Source organism: Nymphalis io, chromosome 15 (assembly GCF_905147045.1).
Source record: "Nymphalis io chromosome 15, ilAglIoxx1.1, whole genome shotgun sequence".
NCBI lineage: Eukaryota > Metazoa > Arthropoda > Insecta > Lepidoptera > Nymphalidae > Nymphalis > Nymphalis io.
The window spans coordinates 6,159,653-6,179,618 of NC_065902.1; the positions used below are offsets into that span (position 1 = coordinate 6,159,653).

The 19,966-nt window shown below is 34.8% G+C and overlaps 3 protein-coding genes across 5 annotated transcripts; 1 reads left to right on the forward strand and 2 right to left on the reverse strand.

Annotated features, from left to right (window-relative positions):
- Positions 1 to 217: 217 nt before the first annotated feature.
- Positions 218 to 8,437, reverse strand: LOC126773991 (tripartite motif-containing protein 2-like). Of its 2 annotated transcripts, none has more exons than XM_050495272.1 (12): positions 8,054 to 8,437; positions 6,187 to 6,296; positions 4,847 to 5,484; positions 4,530 to 4,770; positions 4,212 to 4,374; positions 3,882 to 4,058; positions 3,340 to 3,443; positions 2,817 to 2,902; positions 2,264 to 2,422; positions 2,046 to 2,178; positions 1,705 to 1,958; positions 218 to 1,628 (listed from the first exon to the last, which is right to left on the reverse strand). In XM_050495272.1, the coding sequence occupies exons 2-11, from the start codon at positions 6,275 to 6,277 to the stop codon at positions 1,708 to 1,710; spliced, it is 2,043 nt and encodes a 680-aa protein (XP_050351229.1). In that variant the 5' UTR covers positions 6,278 to 6,296; positions 8,054 to 8,437; the 3' UTR covers positions 218 to 1,628; positions 1,705 to 1,707. The 2 variants fall into 2 exon arrangements, with proteins under 2 accessions (XP_050351229.1, XP_050351228.1); XM_050495271.1 differs by having other exon boundaries at positions 7,972 to 8,437.
- A 385-nt stretch (positions 8,438 to 8,822) lies between these two features.
- LOC126774003 (cytochrome P450 CYP12A2-like) lies at positions 8,823 to 14,279 on the forward strand. The gene is made up of 9 exons (XM_050495290.1): positions 8,823 to 8,979; positions 11,697 to 11,800; positions 11,878 to 12,014; positions 12,075 to 12,187; positions 12,527 to 12,643; positions 12,728 to 13,006; positions 13,344 to 13,503; positions 13,618 to 13,830; positions 13,913 to 14,279. Exons 1-9 carry the CDS (start codon positions 8,933 to 8,935, stop codon positions 14,237 to 14,239), a joined length of 1,497 nt encoding a protein of 498 aa, XP_050351247.1. The 5' UTR covers positions 8,823 to 8,932; the 3' UTR covers positions 14,240 to 14,279.
- A 63-nt stretch (positions 14,280 to 14,342) lies between these two features.
- On the reverse strand, positions 14,343 to 16,855 carry LOC126774013 (methyltransferase-like protein). 2 transcript variants are annotated; one of them, XM_050495306.1, is made up of 4 exons: positions 16,712 to 16,855; positions 16,192 to 16,344; positions 15,312 to 15,731; positions 14,343 to 14,658 (listed from the first exon to the last, which is right to left on the reverse strand). In XM_050495306.1, exons 1-4 carry the CDS (start codon positions 16,783 to 16,785, stop codon positions 14,343 to 14,345), a joined length of 963 nt encoding a protein of 320 aa, XP_050351263.1. In that variant the 5' UTR covers positions 16,786 to 16,855. The 2 variants fall into 2 exon arrangements, with proteins under 2 accessions (XP_050351263.1, XP_050351262.1); XM_050495305.1 differs by having other exon boundaries at positions 16,558 to 16,793.
- Positions 16,856 to 19,966: the final 3,111 nt, after the last annotated feature.

Below are 19,966 nucleotides of genomic sequence, written 5' to 3' on the forward strand. Positions count from 1 at the left end.
AGGCCGATGCTCTCCGAGCCGGTCTGTGTGAACGGACCCTAATGCGTATTTCCAGCGTTAAAAAAAAAGGTTAAGCTCACTCACAATATAGTAGAGTAAGCTAATTCATCAGCATAAGTATGTTGGAAAGGCAACTATCTCTTTTCTTGGAGGGTGCGGTTGCAAATTGGACCGACCGAATAATTTGGATAACAATCGCATAGTAATATTAGATATATTACTAGAGCGAAATTTTACAAAAATTTTAATAGATGTTTTTAACCTTTTTTTTTTTGTAAGTGGTTGCTCATGGCATGTTTTCTCGCTCTAATATAATTTCTCAACTCGTCAATGTCGTTTGGCGATATTTCATTTGCGTTGTCAATTTCACATTCGAATTCACCGTTGGGTGTGCTTTTTCAATAATTTGGCAAATATCTTAGCTCTTTTAATGGTGTAGCGCGTTCGCGAATTTGCATTTATGATTCGAACACGGCAATGTGTAAAGGATATTTTAATGCCAAACAGCAATACTTGAGTGTGTCGTTCTTCTATTCCAGCTAGACGGGCGAATACGCCGTTATTATTACAGGCACAAATATGACAAACTATGTATGATTTCTACCCATTTGTCAAATAAGACAATCATTTGTATGGAACGGTACACGAACGATTTTGGTATTTCAAGTTATTCGCACAAAAGACCAATATATCTTCTTAAGAAAAGAGAAGGTAGCTGTGGGACCACAGTGGGACTTTTTACTTGTAAACTAAATATTTCTTACAAACAAAGCGATAAAACAACGGAAACACGCTACACCAAGCTTTATATATCTCAAAATGTTTGCCAATTAATTTTGTATAAAAGGCGGACGTTATATATTAAATATAAACGTAACATTTAAACATAATTCAGATATTGGTCCACTTAATAATATTGTCTCGAACATGTTTACACTAACGTTGAATAACGATATGACAGCCACGATTTCTCACATGCAATGATTACGTATTCACGCGTTACTAAATATTGTCATGAGTTTCTTTATAGCGATATATGGCAAACAGTGATTACTAAGTTTTTATTGCTTGTTTCATTATTAACATAGTCGTATTTCGATGTTAAGGATTGTAAATCGATTGCGGCCGATCTTTAATACATATTTACGTACATTTAGTACGATGTTTATTGCGTGGATTAATTTAGACTCTGTATGTCAAACAGATATATAAATCGCGGTCGTAAAAATAAGATCGCAAATAAAAACTCGTAACATGAACAAATAAATAAAGTTCACATAAAGTACATTACTAATGCGTTCACCGAACAGCGCCAAGTTAACAAAGTACGCCGCAAAATAAATCAGTCGCGAAAAGAAATAACGACATCGAATACCGACGTCAATAAAAAAAAAAAAAAACTAAAAATAATATAACTAAGGACACTTAATGAAATAAATACTGTAAGTACTACGAATATCGTATTAATAGCGCCGACTCGCGGCTCTAATGACTTTGGTACGAGTACCTCCCTCGTAGTCCGAGATTATGGCCAAGTTCGATTCTCAGTTACAATATTGGACTAGCATGAAATTCGTTTACGATTCGCCTCCGGGCGGCTCACTTCTCTTCGTCGTTCGACGGCTCACCTGGAAAAATAACACTTTATTAGTCAAGCCCCGCCCGCCGTTCAGCCGTAGTGTGGAGACGGGGACGCGCACTCACCGCTCACCAGTACGTGTGCAGGCGCAGGCAGTCGCCGGCGAGGTCGGCGAGCAGCGCGCGGCGGCCGGGCAGCAGCGCGAGGCCGGCCACGCGGCGCGGGCGGCGCTCGGCCAGCTCGCACGCGGCCAGCACGCGGCCCGCGCCGCGCGCCTCCAGCACCACGAGCGCCGGCCGCCCGCGCACGGAGCGCGCGCACACGATGTGCCAGCCGCTGTCCGTGTACTCCAGCGCGATGCCGCCGTATCCTCCGCGACCTCGACACGGAGTAACGATTATATTACTTTTTTCGATACGAGATACCGCTCGAAGGAAGGGAAGACCGCTAATTTTCACTCGTCTACCTTTAGGTATGGGCGCCAGGGTAGTTTGCAAGTTTCCTTCCGAATCGTACACTCGCACCGCCACGTCCGCCACCACGATCATGTCCTCCGTCAGCGCCAGGCCGCCCACGAGGCCCAAATCGCCGTTACCGACCTGTAAATAGATATTGGGAACATACGACGTGCGTTACCGTTGACAAAATATATGATCGTGTAGTAGTGCAGTGCGGTCCGCTCACCTCCCGCTCGATGTTCCCGTGCGTGTCGAACACGAACACGGCGCGCGCGCCGTTGTCGGCGACGGCGAGGCGGCGCGACGGCGCGTGCGCGGCGACGCACACGGGCTCCACGAGCCGCTCCGAGCGGATGGTGCGCACCGTGCCGCCCGAGCTGTTGATCTGCCGGAAAGACTCGTTAAATACCAGGCTTTTTCGAGTATTACTCGAGAAGCCTGGTGCTTTGTTTATAGATTTAGCACTCGTTTCACGATTATAGCACATTGCAGTAACTATTAAAATACACGTTACATAAAGAAATGCCGGGAAACTATTTTTTCTTATATTTAATTTAAACCATAACCAACATGTTGTACTATAAGCCAAAATATGTCTATTGTAACGAATGGCGTGTATTTTACTCCACCCTCGTGTGATGATACAGTGGACAAATTGAGAAATGTTATTTAAAACAAAATCTAATTTAAGTAAGGGTATTATTAGACGATGTCACAAGTAAAGGCACATTATATGATAATACTTAATCACACTAGATAAAACAATAAATTTCTCTCACCTCCGTGAGTGTTCTTGTTCGCCAGTTAACGACAACGACGCCTTCAGACGTTACCGCTATCCCTGTACAACTTCGTCCCGCCAACCCTGCAACGTATAATTCATGATACAACACTAATTAATTTATTGCTCTTATTTATAACTTATTCCACCAGCGGTTTAACTCCTTTTTCAGGAAGGGGGGATGGTGGGATGGGGGGTCGTTGTGCAGATTTTAAAATATTCTATTTTTTTTCTTCATCCCTGAGAACGTTTATGCAATATTTCATGATGATCGGTTGAGTTGTTAAAACGTGAAAGCGTCACAAAGAAATAAACAAACTCACTTCATAACATTTGTTAGGGTTGTCATTTCGCATTTATAATATTCGTTATTGTTGCCATCCATGCCATTATGTGTAGAAACTGGGACACATTATTGCTGTTTGATGTTAGAAAAACTGAGTCGAGAGAGTGGTAGCGGAGTGGTAGTGTAGCCCACCAGGAAATTTATTACAATTAAATAAATAGTTAAAAGTATTTACCGTCATTCACAATATGTGTTTTGAAAGCAAACGTCTCATCATCTAACACTTTTACTCTGGAGTTTCCAGCATCGAGAACATAAATTTCGCGACGTTTCGGACATCTGGAAAAAATAAAAGTAATAATCACAGCATTTTAATAAAAATATTTTTTTTTTTTACAATTAAGTCCAGAATATAATATAGCATATATATATATATATATATATATATATATATATATATATATATATATATATATAATGCAATATAATATATATATAAATTTATAAAATAATAAATTTATAAAGGCGAAAAACTATTTAAAATTATTGCATAGATTATACAATAAATTATGATAATAAAACGCTTTTAATTTACTTTTAAGAAATAAATTGATTTTTAATGTCTTGTAACCAAGTTTATGGGTCAGAGAGTTTATCCCAAAACCGGCAGCGATATCGAAAAAAAATATAAAGGGACACTTATACATATGAATACAGTTTGCGTTTGCTCATTATGGAATGATATTTCATCACATATGAATTTCATTATTCGCGTACCTGGCGACGGCGACGGGCTGGCTGAGCTGCTCCTTGGCCGAGCCGCGCGCGCCCCACACGCGCAGCGGCGCGGCGGCCGGCAGCACGGCGGCGCGCAGCGGGGAGTCGCGCACGCCGCGCGAGAACACCAGCACGCGCACCGCCACCGCGCCCGCCGCCCACGGCCGCATCGAGATCCTGCCGGACGGGCGAGCGCTCTTACGGGACTCATATATCTCAATATTTTAGGTTTCCCTCTTCTCCGGGCACGAGATAAATTTTATTATAGACTGAACAAATGACTATTCACTAGATGCTACGTCATATCACTATGGCAGCCGGTGGCAGTACCGGTAGAGGCCGGAGTCCAGGTCGGTGACGGTGCAGGGCAGCGGCGCGTCGTCCAGGCTGGCGGCGGCGGTGACGGGGTCGCCGCCCGTGCTGCGCGCCTCGCCGTGGTAGTCCACCGTGCGCAGCACCACTACCAGCTCCAACCCGCACACGCACGCCGACTCTGCGGTCAGGTCGAAAATACTCCAATAAAAACAGGAAATCTTTCACGATGTAGCCAAGACACGCAATTTTTTTATTTAATAGTATTCTACGAGCTTTCTCACATGCTACATTTGTTATATATTACTTATTTTTCGGTTAAAATTATATACTTGCCTAACTGCAGAGTACATAAGCCAGGGAAAGTAGTGCTGGTCCTAACTCTGCCTAACTCCGCTAAAGCCTCTGCAAATCTCTGCTGCGCGTCGTTGTGCGCGAAGTCCACCGCCAAGAATGCGTTCTCCCTGGGCTCGGCGAGCGCGGCCGCGTCCCCGAGCCGGGCTCCGAGGGCCGCAGCCCGACTGCTCACTTCTCTCACTTCAACTTGCTGTTGGAGACCTGAGCATTCAGCTTCAACCTGAAGACGATAAATTATTTTTTTGTCACTAATTAAAATTAATCAATGTTTGATGACAAATCAATTAGTAACTTACTTTTGCTTTTTCAGCATCAATCAATTTCAATTGTTCTTCAAGCAGCTTTCTTTTATGGGTAGCTGCGGCCGCTGCAGCTGATTTAAGTTCACTGTGACGTTTATCTAATGCGGCTCTTAATTCTGCGAAATGTCTATCTATCGCTTCATCAGCTGCTGACGCCGCCGCCTCTAATCTTCTCAACTCACTCGCTACGGCATCCCTCGCCGAACCGAGCTTACTCAGGCACTCATTGGCTCTATATAACAATATCTCGGACATTCTTTTTAACGCTATAGAAAACGGCACCACGGTATGATCACAGGGAGTATCACTATGGGGTCCGTCTGCACAATGCCTACAGAAAACACAGTCGCATGTCTCACAAAAGAGTAATTCTCTACCGGGATGTGAACTGCACTGGGGTATGACTTCTCTTCTCTGTCTAGCCATTAGATCTAGTAACTGGTTCACGAGAAACGATGGAGGCAGCGCTGCTACTCCGCCACGGGGTATGGTGATTAATTCCCGACATATCGGACATCTAAAACTTCCAGCGTCTCTAGTTTGCGAGGCAGCTATTCGAGTGAGACAATGCAAGCAGACGGTATGTGAACACGGCAAAAGCTTTGGGGTATGCTCGCCTCCATCATAAGTGCCTGTAAATAAAAATATCAAGTATTAATTATATTAATATTATTCTTAGCAAATCAAAGCTTTAGTATATTTTTTTTTAAATAATATAACCAATATTACGATTGCGCGAGAGTGCAATCGAAGATATTATGCGCAGGAGAACGTGGTGAACTTTGCCAGTATTCAATCAAAATGAAATAACTTCGTATAACTATTTAATTTATCTAATAAATGTAGCTCTAATTGTCAAGTTCTTAAGAAGGCTAAGTACAAACATTCTTTAGCGAACTCCACTTAAAGTTATTTATAGATGAATTAAATAATTACCATTTGATTTTAATCAGTTTTCGAAAAATGTGCATTTCATTGACCAAATTTAGAAATGATTTAAAAGAGTTTACTTGCTATATTCACACTACGTGAGAAAAACTAAAAGTTAATGTGATCATTAAATTACTTTTAAGTAAACAAATATTATAGTAGACATTATTATTTTTGTCAATTTGCAAGTCAGTAGTTAGTAATTAGTCATATATTCTTAAAAATAAAAATTTCACATTTAGGCACTCTTGATCTGAATTGCTTATTAAACTTTCGGCTTCTGCTTCTACCAAAAATTTACCTTCGGCCGGACAGTATGGTTCATCCACATATAATATTGCTTCTATGTAGGTGATACGTGCCATTTAACAAACAATGATGTGCTTAATAAAAGGTGTACTAACATAAACAAGTGCCGCAAGTGAGGAAGCTCTCGTTAAAATCCTCATAGTTGATGGACACCGTCTCGACGAGCGTGGAGCTCATGCTCGCCATCCCGACGCCCAGCCGTGAACTGTACCATAATATTAAAATAAAATGCAATATCAAGCTACCACTATAGACAATAAAGCCATTGTGAGCAAACATTCGTCAAACATTGTTGTTAAAAAAATTACAACAGATAACATTTTATGTACAGTAACAGGCTGTTAATGTCCCACTGCTGAGCTAAGGCCTCCTCTCCCTTTTAAGGAGAAGGTTTGGAGCTTATTCCACCACGCTGCTCCAATGCGGGTTGGTAGAATACACATGTGGCAGAATTTCAATGAAATTAGACACATGCAGGTTTCCTCACGATGTTTTCCTTCACCGTTAAGCACGAGATGAATTATAAACACAAATTAAACACATGAAAATTCAGTGGTGCTTGCCCGGGTTGGAACCCACGATCATCGGTTAAGATTCACGCGTTCTTACCACTGGCCCATCTCGGCTTTTATGTAAATTGAACATATAAAAATAGATATTTTTTATGAATAAATGTAAAAGTTTAAATGTGCACATGAAAAGCAACACCAAAGTTAATACAGGTTTACAAAGTTATTTCTGTCAATAATGGGTTACAAGCTCAATATTAAACGGAAATATGATAAAACAAGGAAAATATATTCCAATTGTGAACATAAAACAACAATTTAGATTTTAACTGTAAAATAGAATACAGTTATGAGTTTAATTTAATAATAAAAAAGCAGACATAGTAAAAACATGAATAATTAATTATATGATTGTTTTTATGCTAATGTTTTTTGATACATGTGTGACCAAATTACACTACACATATTCTTACACAATCATGTATTGTTTTAAAACAGTCTCTATTAAATGAAGAATATAATCTTATATGTAATATATAAAAATACAATAAATGTATAAAAATGTAATAATGGATATAAATTGTACTGATAATATTATGTAAAAACATTAGTTTATTTAACAAAATGTAATTAAGTAAGTAATGAAGTTAATTTTGTAATTATAATTAATGTAACCTATTTACTCTAAATATGTGATAATATGCACAGAGCTCTGTAATTCGTGAATCACCAATCGTGGCAGATTGCTCTTGATTTATTTCATTGGCTTCAATTGAATGATGTTTGTCATAAATATCATGTGAACATGGAATTGTCTAAATAAAATTATATCTGTCCCATTTCCTTGACTTTAACATTGATGAATACAACGAGTTACTACATTGGCTTTATATTTATTATTAAGTTAAGCAATGTACAACATATTATATATATTCATACAACACTGATGATCTACTTTTTTTTTTAATCAAAAGTACATAGTGTTACAGATTTTATAGACTGAATTATCTATGTTTATTCATAATAAATGAATAGGAAAATTACTTTAAACTACACCAACATCCTGGAGTAGCATGAATCTGGTGTGTATCACCCTCTAGTTTATATTTAGAATATCTAATTTTATAACAGAACCGAAATTATATTTGTGTGAACTAATGAGTTTTGGTTATTTACCAACATTTTGTGTTAATAAATGTAAATAATTCACACATTAATAACTTTATAATTTAGGATAGATTACTAAAAAATAAAATAAGTATAATTTAAAAGAAGCAGGAAAATTATTAGATATTAATGAACAAAGGAAATATCGAATTTTAGATGAAATTAAAAACAGTTGTAGAGAAAAGATAAAAGAAAAATACTCACAGGAAAGAACAACAATACATGGACGTAAATTCCAGGCACACTTCAGTTAAGTTATCTCATCATTTATTAGATGAAAGCTCACCTTAAATAGCGCTCTTTTTACATTTAATAAAACCGTACGTTTATTGTGAAGCGGTTTTGTAAATACATATTCGTTTATCACGTTAGGAAACCGAAAATAATAACTTCCTATAGAAGACCAGCGTAAGCGCTATTATATTATAAGATCTCGTTAAATTAAAATCGGCTGCTATGTATAAAATAACATACATATAGTTGAATACTCTTTCGTAATCGATCGATAATATAGAAAAACTATTTTCATGACAAAGAGAGATATAACACTATAACTTTCTGTAATTGTAAAACATATTTAAGTTTGATTTGTATCACCGAAAATAAATCAGGGCATAACTATCACGTTTCAACCATTTTAACATTTGAATTAGTTTTGTTTCCAAATATTTATCAAAACTATTTTTGTGTCAACCATTATTCTAATGTTAACGTCAACTGTCATCACAGATAAAAAAATACATCTCTAAGTCTTAAAAGTACCACACTTTTAAAATAAGTTTCATGCATTATAAAAAAAAACGGAATAAATAATATAATTTTAATATTTTATGCCTGTGCAATTTATACATTAAAATAAATAGTAGTATAATAATCAGTAATAATAATTGAATATTATTAACAGTATTGTCGTAAATTAATAAAATCCTAAGTAAATAACATTTAAAATTATTAAACAGTATTTCACTTATTTGATTTGTCAGAGTAAAATCATTTGAAATAGCACTTTATGTTATCTAAACTTTTCAAGTTCTTGATAATGTTGGTCTTGATATCTCAAGGTCAAATTCATAGACGAAATTGTATTATTTTAGTATATTAGGTCGCCGGTTGCTTACTCAAGTTGTTTTGATTGTATAAAATAAGGTTAAATATAAGTGAAATTATGTTTACACGTAATTCGTTAACTATAAAGCGATTTAATGCTTATCGGTATGTTTCTTTTTATATTATATAAAGTATTAATCAAAACCTAGTCATCGTGTACCAAGTAACGCTTTATTTTAATTTTAAATATGGATAACAATAATATATGTTGTGATTTTAAACAAATAGGTAGTCATATAAATTATGATATTTAAGTTAAAAAAAATAATGTTATTCATTAAGTCAGTTAGTTTTATTATTTTGATAACATAATATCTAATAAGACAGTGCAAAAATCTTAAATTTATTATTTTCAAATTTTATGAAAAAATAATTAAACTTATGATTTTTTCTAAGTGTTCACCTGCAGCGAAAGCTTTTAGTTGGTACCCAAAGGTGCGCAAGATAAAAGTGATGAGTTAATACAATAAGTTAAATAAAAATTAAAGGTACAGCCGTAAAGTAAAATTAAAGTAACAGCATGTAAATGTCCCATTGCTGGACTAAGAATTCCTCTCCTTTTTGTGGAGAAGTTTTGGAGCCTATTTTACCACGCTGCACCAATGCGGTTTGATAAGACACAGTTTCTGTTAGGAATATGTCAAACTTTTGCTTAAAAATTAGTAATTATCTATCATCTTAATGTCTTTGATTAGTTAAATACTATAAAGAATAAATATATGTTAAAAAGATCTGAATATAGTATATAGATCTAAAAGAACATTTAGAGAAGTTGTAGTCCTTAAATTTAAACTTGCAGTCGTTGTAAGATCAGCCATTTGTTTCTTGCGTTTATTTTATTTGGGGTCAGTATGACAGACTTTTACGGGTGCCTGCTATATGTCAATCCTTAGTGGGAATTCTTTTGCCAGTGTATAGTTTCTTTACCACTGTACTTGTAGTTTCTATTCGGTTCATCCGAAACCCAAGTGTTGATATGGTATTTATGGCCCTATTCTGCGTATAGCCGGCAGGCTATGCTTAATGTATGATCAGAATTTTCACATTTATGTGTTTATATTAAAACCTCTTTAAGATAGATCGACAAACGTGTAGGATTTCTGTATATAGTTAAAAGATGATTTTTTGCGTTACGGTTAAAAGGGTGAGCAAGCCAGTGTACCTAAAGGCACAGGGAATGTAAAGAATGGTTAATATTTCTTACATCGCCAATGTCTATGGGCGGTGGTTTCAACCATGATTCATGGTGAGCATTACAATCCCCCAAATACACCAATTCTGCGTTAGAAAACTGCTCTTGCGCAGCATCTGCCACCCGACTAAGATGGTCAAATAATCGGCTTGTCTCCAAGTCACCATTGTGGGATCTGTAGAGGCACACGTAGACTCGACTCTGACGAACCAATTCCACACGTACCACCAACATGAAGAAGGAGGGGTCCCCCAAGCAGCGCAATCGGTGACAACAAACATCCTCCCTGACGAACAAGCATACTCCGGCTTTCGCTTTGAAAGATTCTCCAAGCATGTAGCTGGGATAGTTAAGGTAGCTGGTGTCGGCAGGGCGGAGTATTTGCGTCTCCGTGAGAAACAACATTGCTGGCCGTGCTGTCTCGAGATGGTGGTGGACAGCGTTGAGGTTAGGGTGGAGTCCTCGGATGTTAGAGAACTCGACCTCAAACAGCGTGGGTATGGTGGAGGTGTGCACCGCTGAACGACCGTTATTTCTTAGTTGCGCTACCATTTGGAAAAATAAGGAAAAGAGACGTGAAGCGAGCGACGTATTGCCACGATAGGGATGGGCAAAGTATGGAGGCGTGTTTCCCCAAATGGTTGCCAAAAGGGAAAATATACTGATCCGCCGGACGGAAGGGTCCCCGAACCCCGCCGGAAGTGGCCGCCGGGACCCCACCTTCCGGTCACCAACCGGCACGATGGTCCACCCCGAGATTATGCGTGGCCTGGTGGGGCAGCCTCGCGAGCTGGTTAGGCACGGTGGGGCCCCTGTACTATGCCACGGGCGGCCAGCGGAACAGCCGTTTCTTCAGGTCTCCCTGTCCGGCAGGTCAATACAGTTTCCCCCGGTTTGGTTCAACAGCCGTCTCCACTAGACCAACACCCATCGCGGCAATACTCGCTCGGGCACTGGCTGTACGCTGGCTGACTTCGAAACGCGGCTGCAAGTCACTTCACGAGTTTTTCACCATGCGTACGGTGGTAACAAGCCAGGCGGATGTTAGCATCCTACCACCAGATGAGCAGATGGTCCCTTAGTCGCCTCTTACGACACCCATGGGAAAGAGAGGGGCAGTGAAATGTATTCTTTCTCCGTCACTGCACGGATGCAAAATATTAATTATGAGTGTACACTCCAGCAGTACTACACGTTGCGGCTTTACCCACGAAAAGTATACAGAATTATATTAGTACCTTTTAAGCGCGTCACATGTGTTTAATCACAAATGCGATTATATATATTTGTCTTGGTGTAGAAGATTTAAGGGGAGAGACGACTTTCCTCAACATTACAAATCTACGATACTACTAAGACAAATTTAATTTAATTTAAGCAAAATTGAAAGAATTTTAGTTCTCTGCTTTTGCATTACAAAATGAAGGTATCTTTTAGATTTCAAGTAACTATATATTTCCATTTAAGCAATGTAGATAGTCCAGACATTGCCTGTCCAGAAATAGGCAATTTTATATTCCGTGGTTATAATAATTTGATCGCGAAAATTGTATTCGTGCGAAGTCGGGACAAGTCTAGTGTTTTAATATTTCTATTACATAAGTTTGTACATTCGTATTTTTTTTTTTAGATTATCATCAACGTTTAATATTGATATTAAACCTTTCGAAGCGATACCAGGCTTATCTTCAATACCTCTTCTGGGTCCTGTACATCATTTTCTTCCAGGAATAGGTCTTTACTTATATATATTTATATTTTTTCAAGCATTAATAAAACCTTTACAACTTGTTTCTTATGAAAAATTACAGGATCAATTGGTTTACGTGCAAACTTCTATGATCTATCAAAAGTTCTGTATGAGAAATATGGATCTATAGTTAAGTTAGATGGCATTTTCTCTAGAGCAAGCATGGTCATCCTGTATGAACCGGAGCATTTTGATCAGGTACAAATAATATATCGGAGATTATTTAAATATAAACACTTTAATAAACAACATTTTTAGGTGTACCGATCTGAAGATATATTGCCATCTAGACCAGGATTCGATACGCTTTTGTATTACAGGACTCAATTAAGAAAATCTGTAAGCAATGGTATATACGGCTTAACGGTTGCGTAAGTGTCGTTGATTAAGGTTATTGTTAATTTATAATTCTTTAATCCATTTAATATTACCTAATAAAGTACAAGTTATTGACCAATTGATATTAGAAGATAGGTTAATGCCCTTTCATTAGCCGTAAAATAAATCATAGAATATAGTATTCTACGACTTAATTTTATTAAGTTTCAATTTAGCACGAAAGTTTCGGAAAAACACATCGGATTCCGCTTTATTGCCCAATTCCAATATAATTTCCTTACTTAAATAATTATTTCCATTTATGAAACATTATTTATGAAATTTGCATTTATGTTTGAAAGCTTAAAAATTGTACTAAAATTTGATCGTAGAGAAGGCTCTCAATGGCGGGATTTTCGTACCAAAGTTAATCCAGCTCTATTGAAACCAAAACTGGTAAAATTGTATGCACCAGCGTTAGAGGAAATTGCTGAAGATATGGTTGCAAGGTATGACGTGCTGCGCTGTTTTTGAAATAATTGTTGATTATTTATTTATGTTGTGAGTATCTATTTAAACATATTTTTTTTTAGATTAAAAAGATTACAAGAAAAGGAAAATTATTTAAAGCAGAACTTAGACTTCGAAATGACGAAATGGTCATTAGAATCCGTGGCTGTTGTTGGTTTAGGGACGAGGCTTGGATCCTTGGAAGAGAATTTAACCAACGATCACCCTGCGCGAATTCTCATACAGTGTGCACAAGATATATTAGAACTTTCGTGGAAATTAGAATTTTTTCCAAGTCTTTGGCGATATTATCCAACACGAAATTTCAAGAAAATGATTAAAACATTAGATTTGCAATGGGAGTAAGTATTTGTTTAGATTTTTAACTTAACTTAGTTTAAACATTATCAAATTAGTTAAATTCGGTAAAATGACATTAGTCAAATTCGGTACAATTTCGATGATAATTTAAGATGTGATTTCAACCATTGTAAATTTCAGATAAATAATCACGCAACATGCCAAAAAATAATTTATTATCATCCAATTTGTTCGAAATCATAGTAAAGAGGTGGACTGTGTAGTATTTAAAATATTATGATCACGGTTTATCGGTTTTGGTTGATAACCAAATGTTCTGTTAAAGTCGTTCCGGTTACCTTTTAACGTACTTTAAACGTTATCTATACAATTTTCCAGAGCTAGTGTTAAATTTATAGAAAAAGCTAAAAGAAAAATAAATGAAAGAGGTCACGATGTTCCAGAAGAAGATAAAAGTGTAATAGAGAAATTGTTGGCTGTAGATGATAAGGTTGCTATCATGATGGCAAATGAAATGCTGCTCGCTGGAATCGATACAGTAAATCATTTTTGTCTTTACTTATTATATTTTAGAGAAATGTAAAGCTAACAGTATGAAGTTTTATAAATATTTAAGTGATTTTGGAAGCCATACTGCTGTAATTATTTTTAGGTGGCGTTTACAACACTTTGCCTTCTATACAATTTAGCGACGAATCCGAAAGCTCAAGAAAAAATAAGGGAAGAAATCACATCACCAGAACAAAGTAATCGGTATCTCAGAGCATGTCTCAAAGAGTCGCTGAGATTATTTCCTGTCTTGCCGGCGAACTTAAGACGTACGACCAAAGAGCACATTGTTGGGGGATACTCTATTCCCAAAGGAGTACGAAATAACCATTATTACCAAGTTTTTTATATTAAATATGAATTTAACTTTATTTTACATTTTTTGTTATTAATTCCAGATAGATGTTATAGCACCAAACGAATTTCTCTCTAGGATGGAAAAGAATTATCCTCGTGCAATAGAATTTATACCCGAAAGATGGTTGGTGGAGAAATCAGATCCTCTCTATTATGGCAATTGCCATCCCATGATAACACTTCCTTTTGGTTTTGGAGTAAGATCGTGCATTGGAAGAAGAATTGCAGAAATGGAAATCGAAATATTTATAAAGAAATTATTGAGTGATGTTAAAGTAACTTGGGACGGCCCACCAGTTCAAGTTGTTACAAAAGTGATGAATTCTTTGAAAAAACCATACTTTTTCAAATTCCAACCAGTCTCTTAAAATCATGAGATTAAAATATGTTTTAACTGTTTTCGTATAATTTAAGGCAACTTCTTATTTAATTATATTTATTTCAATGTAAAAAACGTAATAATATTAATACTTAATTGTAAGGTTTACGATATTTAGCTTGGATCCAGACTCTGTACATTGTCAACATCTTCCCTCTATTCACTTGAAGTCTTCTATCTATTAGGTTTTGCTCTTCTATAAATCCAACATTTTTGAATAGACTTGAAATTTCTTCTTGTGTAAAAAAATAAACCATTGTGTTATCTCCTCTAGCGTAAAAGTTATCTGATATACACCGGCCTTTCTTGAATCTTAGTTGTGCTAAGTCGTATCTACCATAGTCTCGGAAGACAACCAAGCCACCTGGTCTCAGATATTTATATATGTGTTCAATAACATTTGTCATCCTGAAAGGTTAAACAGTGATAATTCAATATGGAATGAATGAAGGAAAACAACATTGTTGCAAAATGCAAATGTTAGATGTTCCTAGTAGATGCTACGGTACTAAAATTGTGAATAAATTCAAAAATATTAAATTATTTATTATGTATCAAATACATGCAAAATTAAAACTAAATTTTCATGTCCTTATCTTGGGTATATTTTTATTCATCTCATGCTTGCTGGACCACATTATGAGGAAACGTGCATGTTTTGGATGAACATCTACGAGTGGAGTGTATCCAACCCGAATTGGAGCACCATGGTGAAATAAGTTCTGTCACTACCATCTAAGCAAACTTCTCATCAAAAAGGACACAGGCTCAGGCTCAGCTGAGGGACATTTACCTTTATTTTTTAAATTAAGAGAATTTATGAGAAGAGACGCAGGTTTATTAATGAAAGATTTTGAATTTATGTTGAATGGTGGTAGAGCATGGTGTTTATATTTCTTCTGAAATTGCACCACATGCATTAGTTATTACTGCCAAAAAAAATGTGTTCATTTGCTCTATTGTGGTATGAAGAGTAGAGAGCCAGTGCAGGCAATTATTGTCATGTTGTCAAAAACCGTTGTTGAATAAAAAATAGAAAACTAAATCTTATGTTTACTTACTTTGAAGGATCTATAGCTGATAACACAAAAATTAAAACAATAATATCCAAAGAGTTCTCTGCAAATGGAACCTGCCAATTAGTAGAAGTGGCATCCAAAACAAAAACATCACATCTCTTTGTGTCATACAGTTCATTCTGTTTCATAATTTCTATTGCCTTTGATGAAAAATCACAACCGTAAATAAACAAGTTTGGATCCTGGCTATATTGTAGTATTGGAAAAATGGTATTGCCTACACCACATCCAATTTCAAAAATACAACGTTTAGAATGAGGTGTTTCTTCATTTTTGTGTTTGGTGATATCTGGGGCCGATTGATTACTTTCACCTTCTGGAAATACTCTGATGGGAGCTGAATTGTAGTCAGGTGCTAGCTCCGGAAACTCAGTAAACAGCCAATGACGATCTTTAAAAAATCTGCAATGTTAATGAAGAAGATTTTTATAGATTTAAAATGTTTGATATACATTTTTTTTTATTTTGCTTAGGAAAGCAGTCACTCAATGCGATCATTTGGATGGTAAGAAATAACAACTTATTATACTGACCATCAACTGTTGGATTATAGATGTTATGTTCCTTGTCTTCCTTAATGTTCCAACAGTCTCCATACAAAGCATTACTTTTTTACAGTAGAATAATGAGTGGTACATGGGTAAGACACAAATGGTCTATTCTAAAGCATTTCAAGCAAGCAAATTCTAAAGCACAAGGTTGTTGTTGGGGTAGTAGGTTGTGATTTTAATATTAAATAAAAATAAATTAAGGACAAACATAAAAAGACTTCTGCCAAATTGAACAACTACAATTTATTTTTATTTTAAATAATCTTTTCAATTAATAAATTTATCTTAATAATTATTATCAATGTTGTTACCTGTTTTGGTGTACATCATAAAATGCATCCCAATGTTTATCAGCATTTTCTTCAAAGTCTTTAAGTCGATCCTCAGAAAATGTGACCATTGAATTTAGCTCAACTTTCTCGGCTGCTGCTTTTTCTTGGTCAGCATTCCACTGGACATTGTCCCTATAATGTAAAAAAATACATTCAACTACTGAATAAAATAGGTGAATAGTTTGATAACTGAATAGTAAAAAATATTTAAAGATATGCATTTACAAATAGTAATGAATTTTTTTTGAATTATCGTGAATATTAATCTAAAACAAAGAGGTACATTACTATTTATATATACCTTTTTTTTTCACAGAATATTAATTAAAAAATTATAATATGTACCAAGCATTAAAAAGATACAGTAGTTTTCTATCAGTAAGGTTTCGATTGCCACCGGGTGGTTTTTTCCTATGTCTCGTTAGTTCCAAGTCCGAAACATTTTTGTCTGGAAACTTAATATTTTTACAATATCTAATAGAAATATTAAACACTGTACCAAGCATTGTGTTTGAAGACCTCGTCCACATTTTCTAGCAATCTATTTCCAAATTGTGGTCTCTTATCTTCCATTAAAGCTTATAGCGAATATTAAAATAATATTAACTACTATTAACCAAATATATAACCTATAAATCCTAAAACACAGTAAACACACGAATCTGTCATTACCTGATAGCTGTCAACAAATTGTCAGTGTCAGTGCAATAAATTCATGACATTAAACGTAAGTTGTTTAACAATATATTGTACCTAGGTAGGTCTATAGGTATAGAGTTTTATCTTAAGTTTGATTTTGCAAGATATTACATAATACACAATATGACTGAATATCGCTTAATGAATTCTTAAAACCAGTTGGAAATGTCCATTATTTAAATTTGACATTCAAATTGTTTAATTCAGAAGTTTACCTACAAGTTTGATAAGCTATTTTACTTGAGCCTTTTCCATTTATAAACATTGAATACGCTCCAGCGAACTTAATCAAATATTTACTTTTTACTGGGTAAATTAAGATTTTTATGTGAAGTAGGAAGATACAAATATATTTGATGAATAAACAGGTACATAATTATTTTTATGCAATATATATTTTTAAATTATTATTGAAAAGTACATCTTTATTTTAAATACTTAAATAGTTTTATTTATTGAACATTTATAAAATAGTTAATATTATATTTATTTTTGCGATGTTTTAATTATTATATAATATGACTTAAGTAAAAAAATAGTTTTAGCTCTTGTAAGATTAAGAATCTTGATGAAAAATTTTGAAAACTGTTATTAGTTTTAATGATAGAAATGTTAGTTAATATTCCGAACTACCATCCACTCACCCGGTGACACTGTCAATGCCATATGAGCCAACAGCAACAAGTCATTTCGAAAAAAAAGGTCTACTAATTATAATATGTTGAAAAGAAATAGTTCTCTTGTTCACTTTATGATTTCCTCTCGTAAATTCAAACTTAATATACTAATTCAGACAATTTAAATAAATTAAAGGCAAGTTTAAGCAAGCAAGGTCCTGTTTTCATTTCATTTTGTTATCGAATTCGATGTTATTGCCCCATAAACGACGTTTGATGCTGCTCTATGATCAAAGCAAACATCATAAAAACGATTCTTCGGGTCATTAACGATTTCCCGCAAACGAAATATCTGTGCGTTGAAATTTATATTGTCTCTGAAATAATAAAACTTTAGCATCATACGAACATAAATATTTACGCAACGGTAGTAAACAAATAATTAAAATGTATAGTTTCGAATTTGTAATTAGTTTTTTCTGTACGATTGAATAATGCACTGAATAATAAATAACTGAAACTAACGAGGTTTAGTTTACGTTAAATATAACATTTAGGCTACAATACTACCACACATAGAACACCTACCGATGTAAAAATTAAGTATTATAAGAAGAAGCATATATGTTACTGGAGCGCAATCTGAAGACTCAAAAACGTTCCAAATGCAAGGTTTTTAACATTTTGCTATTAGTGTTATTTTTGTTACGAGTGACAGATCCAGTCATAGATTATAAAGTGCAGATGCGACATCGTAGGTAAAAAAGAAGAAATTAATACAAAATAAATCTGGTTTTAATTATCATTTCTATAAAAATACAATAATCCATTAATGTTGCAAATTACCTTACTTAATAAAAAACCCGTTTCTTTCAAGTACAAGATACAATATTTTATTCAAGAAAACATTTTACTTACCCGCTGACATTTATTTAGCGGGTACCTAAAAATACATTAGTAGGATATTTAATTGACGTAATTTAGCACCAAGTTGTGCTAAAAAAATTTAAATTATTTGTTGAATAACTGAGTTTTGGGAACAAATATTTCTTAAGTTTTCTTTTCCTCAAACTACAATACTACTTACTAAATACAAGTATGCATAAAAACTTTTTGTAGGACTAGTATTCTTAGGGTTGTATCTTTGTCAATTTTCTTCGAACACAATAAAGTCGTCTATTGAAGTTTTATTTGGCCATTAAATCAATTGGAAAAGATCTTGTGGTCTAGACTCTACTATATTTACAGCAACGCAGTAAAATTTACTGGTATTCGCTTATTTCTCAGCCTTTATATAAATGCTAACTTTAACTTAAATTATTTGCTTAATTGCACAAGGAAGTAATAAAAGGTACAAGAATGGGGTAGAGGATATTTTATCATGTTAATATATCTGTTAGTATGTTACACCTAAAGGCTAAAATTGTATACATATTGCTCTAAATTAACCTTTTTTAAGTTTAAATATGGAATAATGTAATTACATAATATAATTGTGCTGGATATATAATACTCACATGTATATATATATATATATATATATATATATATATATATATATATATATATGCGTATGCATATATGCATATGTATATACTTACTATTTGTAATGGGATAGAACCCGTGACCTAAAAGACCAGTTAACATTATTAGTTCTCGTACAATACATAATTATTTTATTTTATTTTTTTAATTAATGAGTTGTTTGTTTAAATATAATTACTAGTCTAAAGATAAATACAAATAATATTGTCGTATTATCGAGATGCCTTTTCATTTCAAAGGAAGCCTTCATGCAAGTCGGGTTATGAACATTTGAATTTATCAACTTAGCCTGTGGTGTAGCGAGCGAGCAGGTATCATGTGACAGTTCTGAAATCGACTGCATAACTTTCACGTAGCTCTAAAGTTAAAGTTAGTAGGTTTGCGAGCAAGTTATAGAGGTATGTACCTACTCCCGCTCACAAGTTATGTCATTATGTGCATAATCGATTGCTTTTATGCTGCATTAAGAACTAATTTCATCTGTGACTTTGTCTTTGAATTTATTTAATTGACGTGATTTTTTTGTTTTTTTTTTAAATATAAAAAAAAGGATAAAGCAGAGTAAAGTTGCCTTATTATCAAGTCCGTACCTTTAAGCCCAGGCTTTATTACCAGACCCAAAAGTAAAAACAAAACAAATATATATCACATCAATCCAACCTTACATCCAACTTGTAGTATATATAAACATGCAAATTCTTTTCGCAATAGTACTGGAGAAAAATGATACGACAGAAGCAAAAATAGACTTATCTTTTCATTTTACAGAGCAGATAAAAAATAATTGTTATATACATAAAAAACTAAGCCGAAAACACATATATGTGTTATCAAAAAAAATAACTAAGAAAAAAAGTCGTCATTTTACACAATTAAATTTAATGCTAAAAACC

Bases quoted from the DNA above. Each gene is read 5' to 3' on its own strand.
- LOC126773991 (XM_050495271.1), bottom strand. From the start codon at position 7,991: ATGTATTGTTGTTCTTTCCT. The intron at 6,297-7,971 runs GTGAGTATTTTT...ATTATGGTACAG, and splicing joins ATGTATTGTTGTTCTTTCCT to TTCACGGCTGGGCGTCGGGA. The intron at 1,959-2,045 runs GTAGACGAGTGA...CTCCGTGTCGAG, and splicing joins CCTGGCGCCCATACCTAAAG to GTCGCGGAGGATACGGCGGC.
- LOC126774003 (XM_050495290.1), top strand. From the start codon at position 8,933: ATGTTTACACGTAATTCGTTAACTATAAAGCGATTTAATGCTTATCG. The intron at 12,188-12,526 runs GTAAGTGTCGTT...ATTTGATCGTAG, and splicing joins ATATACGGCTTAACGGTTGC to AGAAGGCTCTCAATGGCGGG. The intron at 12,644-12,727 runs GTATGACGTGCT...ATTTTTTTTTAG, and splicing joins GCTGAAGATATGGTTGCAAG to ATTAAAAAGATTACAAGAAA.
- LOC126774013 (XM_050495305.1), bottom strand. From the start codon at position 16,742: ATGTGGACGAGGTCTTCAAACACAATGCTTGGTACAGTGTTTAATATT. The intron at 16,345-16,557 runs GTACATATTATA...TTTACATTATAG, and splicing joins CTGTATCTTTTTAATGCTTG to GGACAATGTCCAGTGGAATG. The intron at 15,732-16,191 runs GTAACAACATTG...TTAACATTGCAG, and splicing joins TATGATGTACACCAAAACAG to ATTTTTTAAAGATCGTCATT.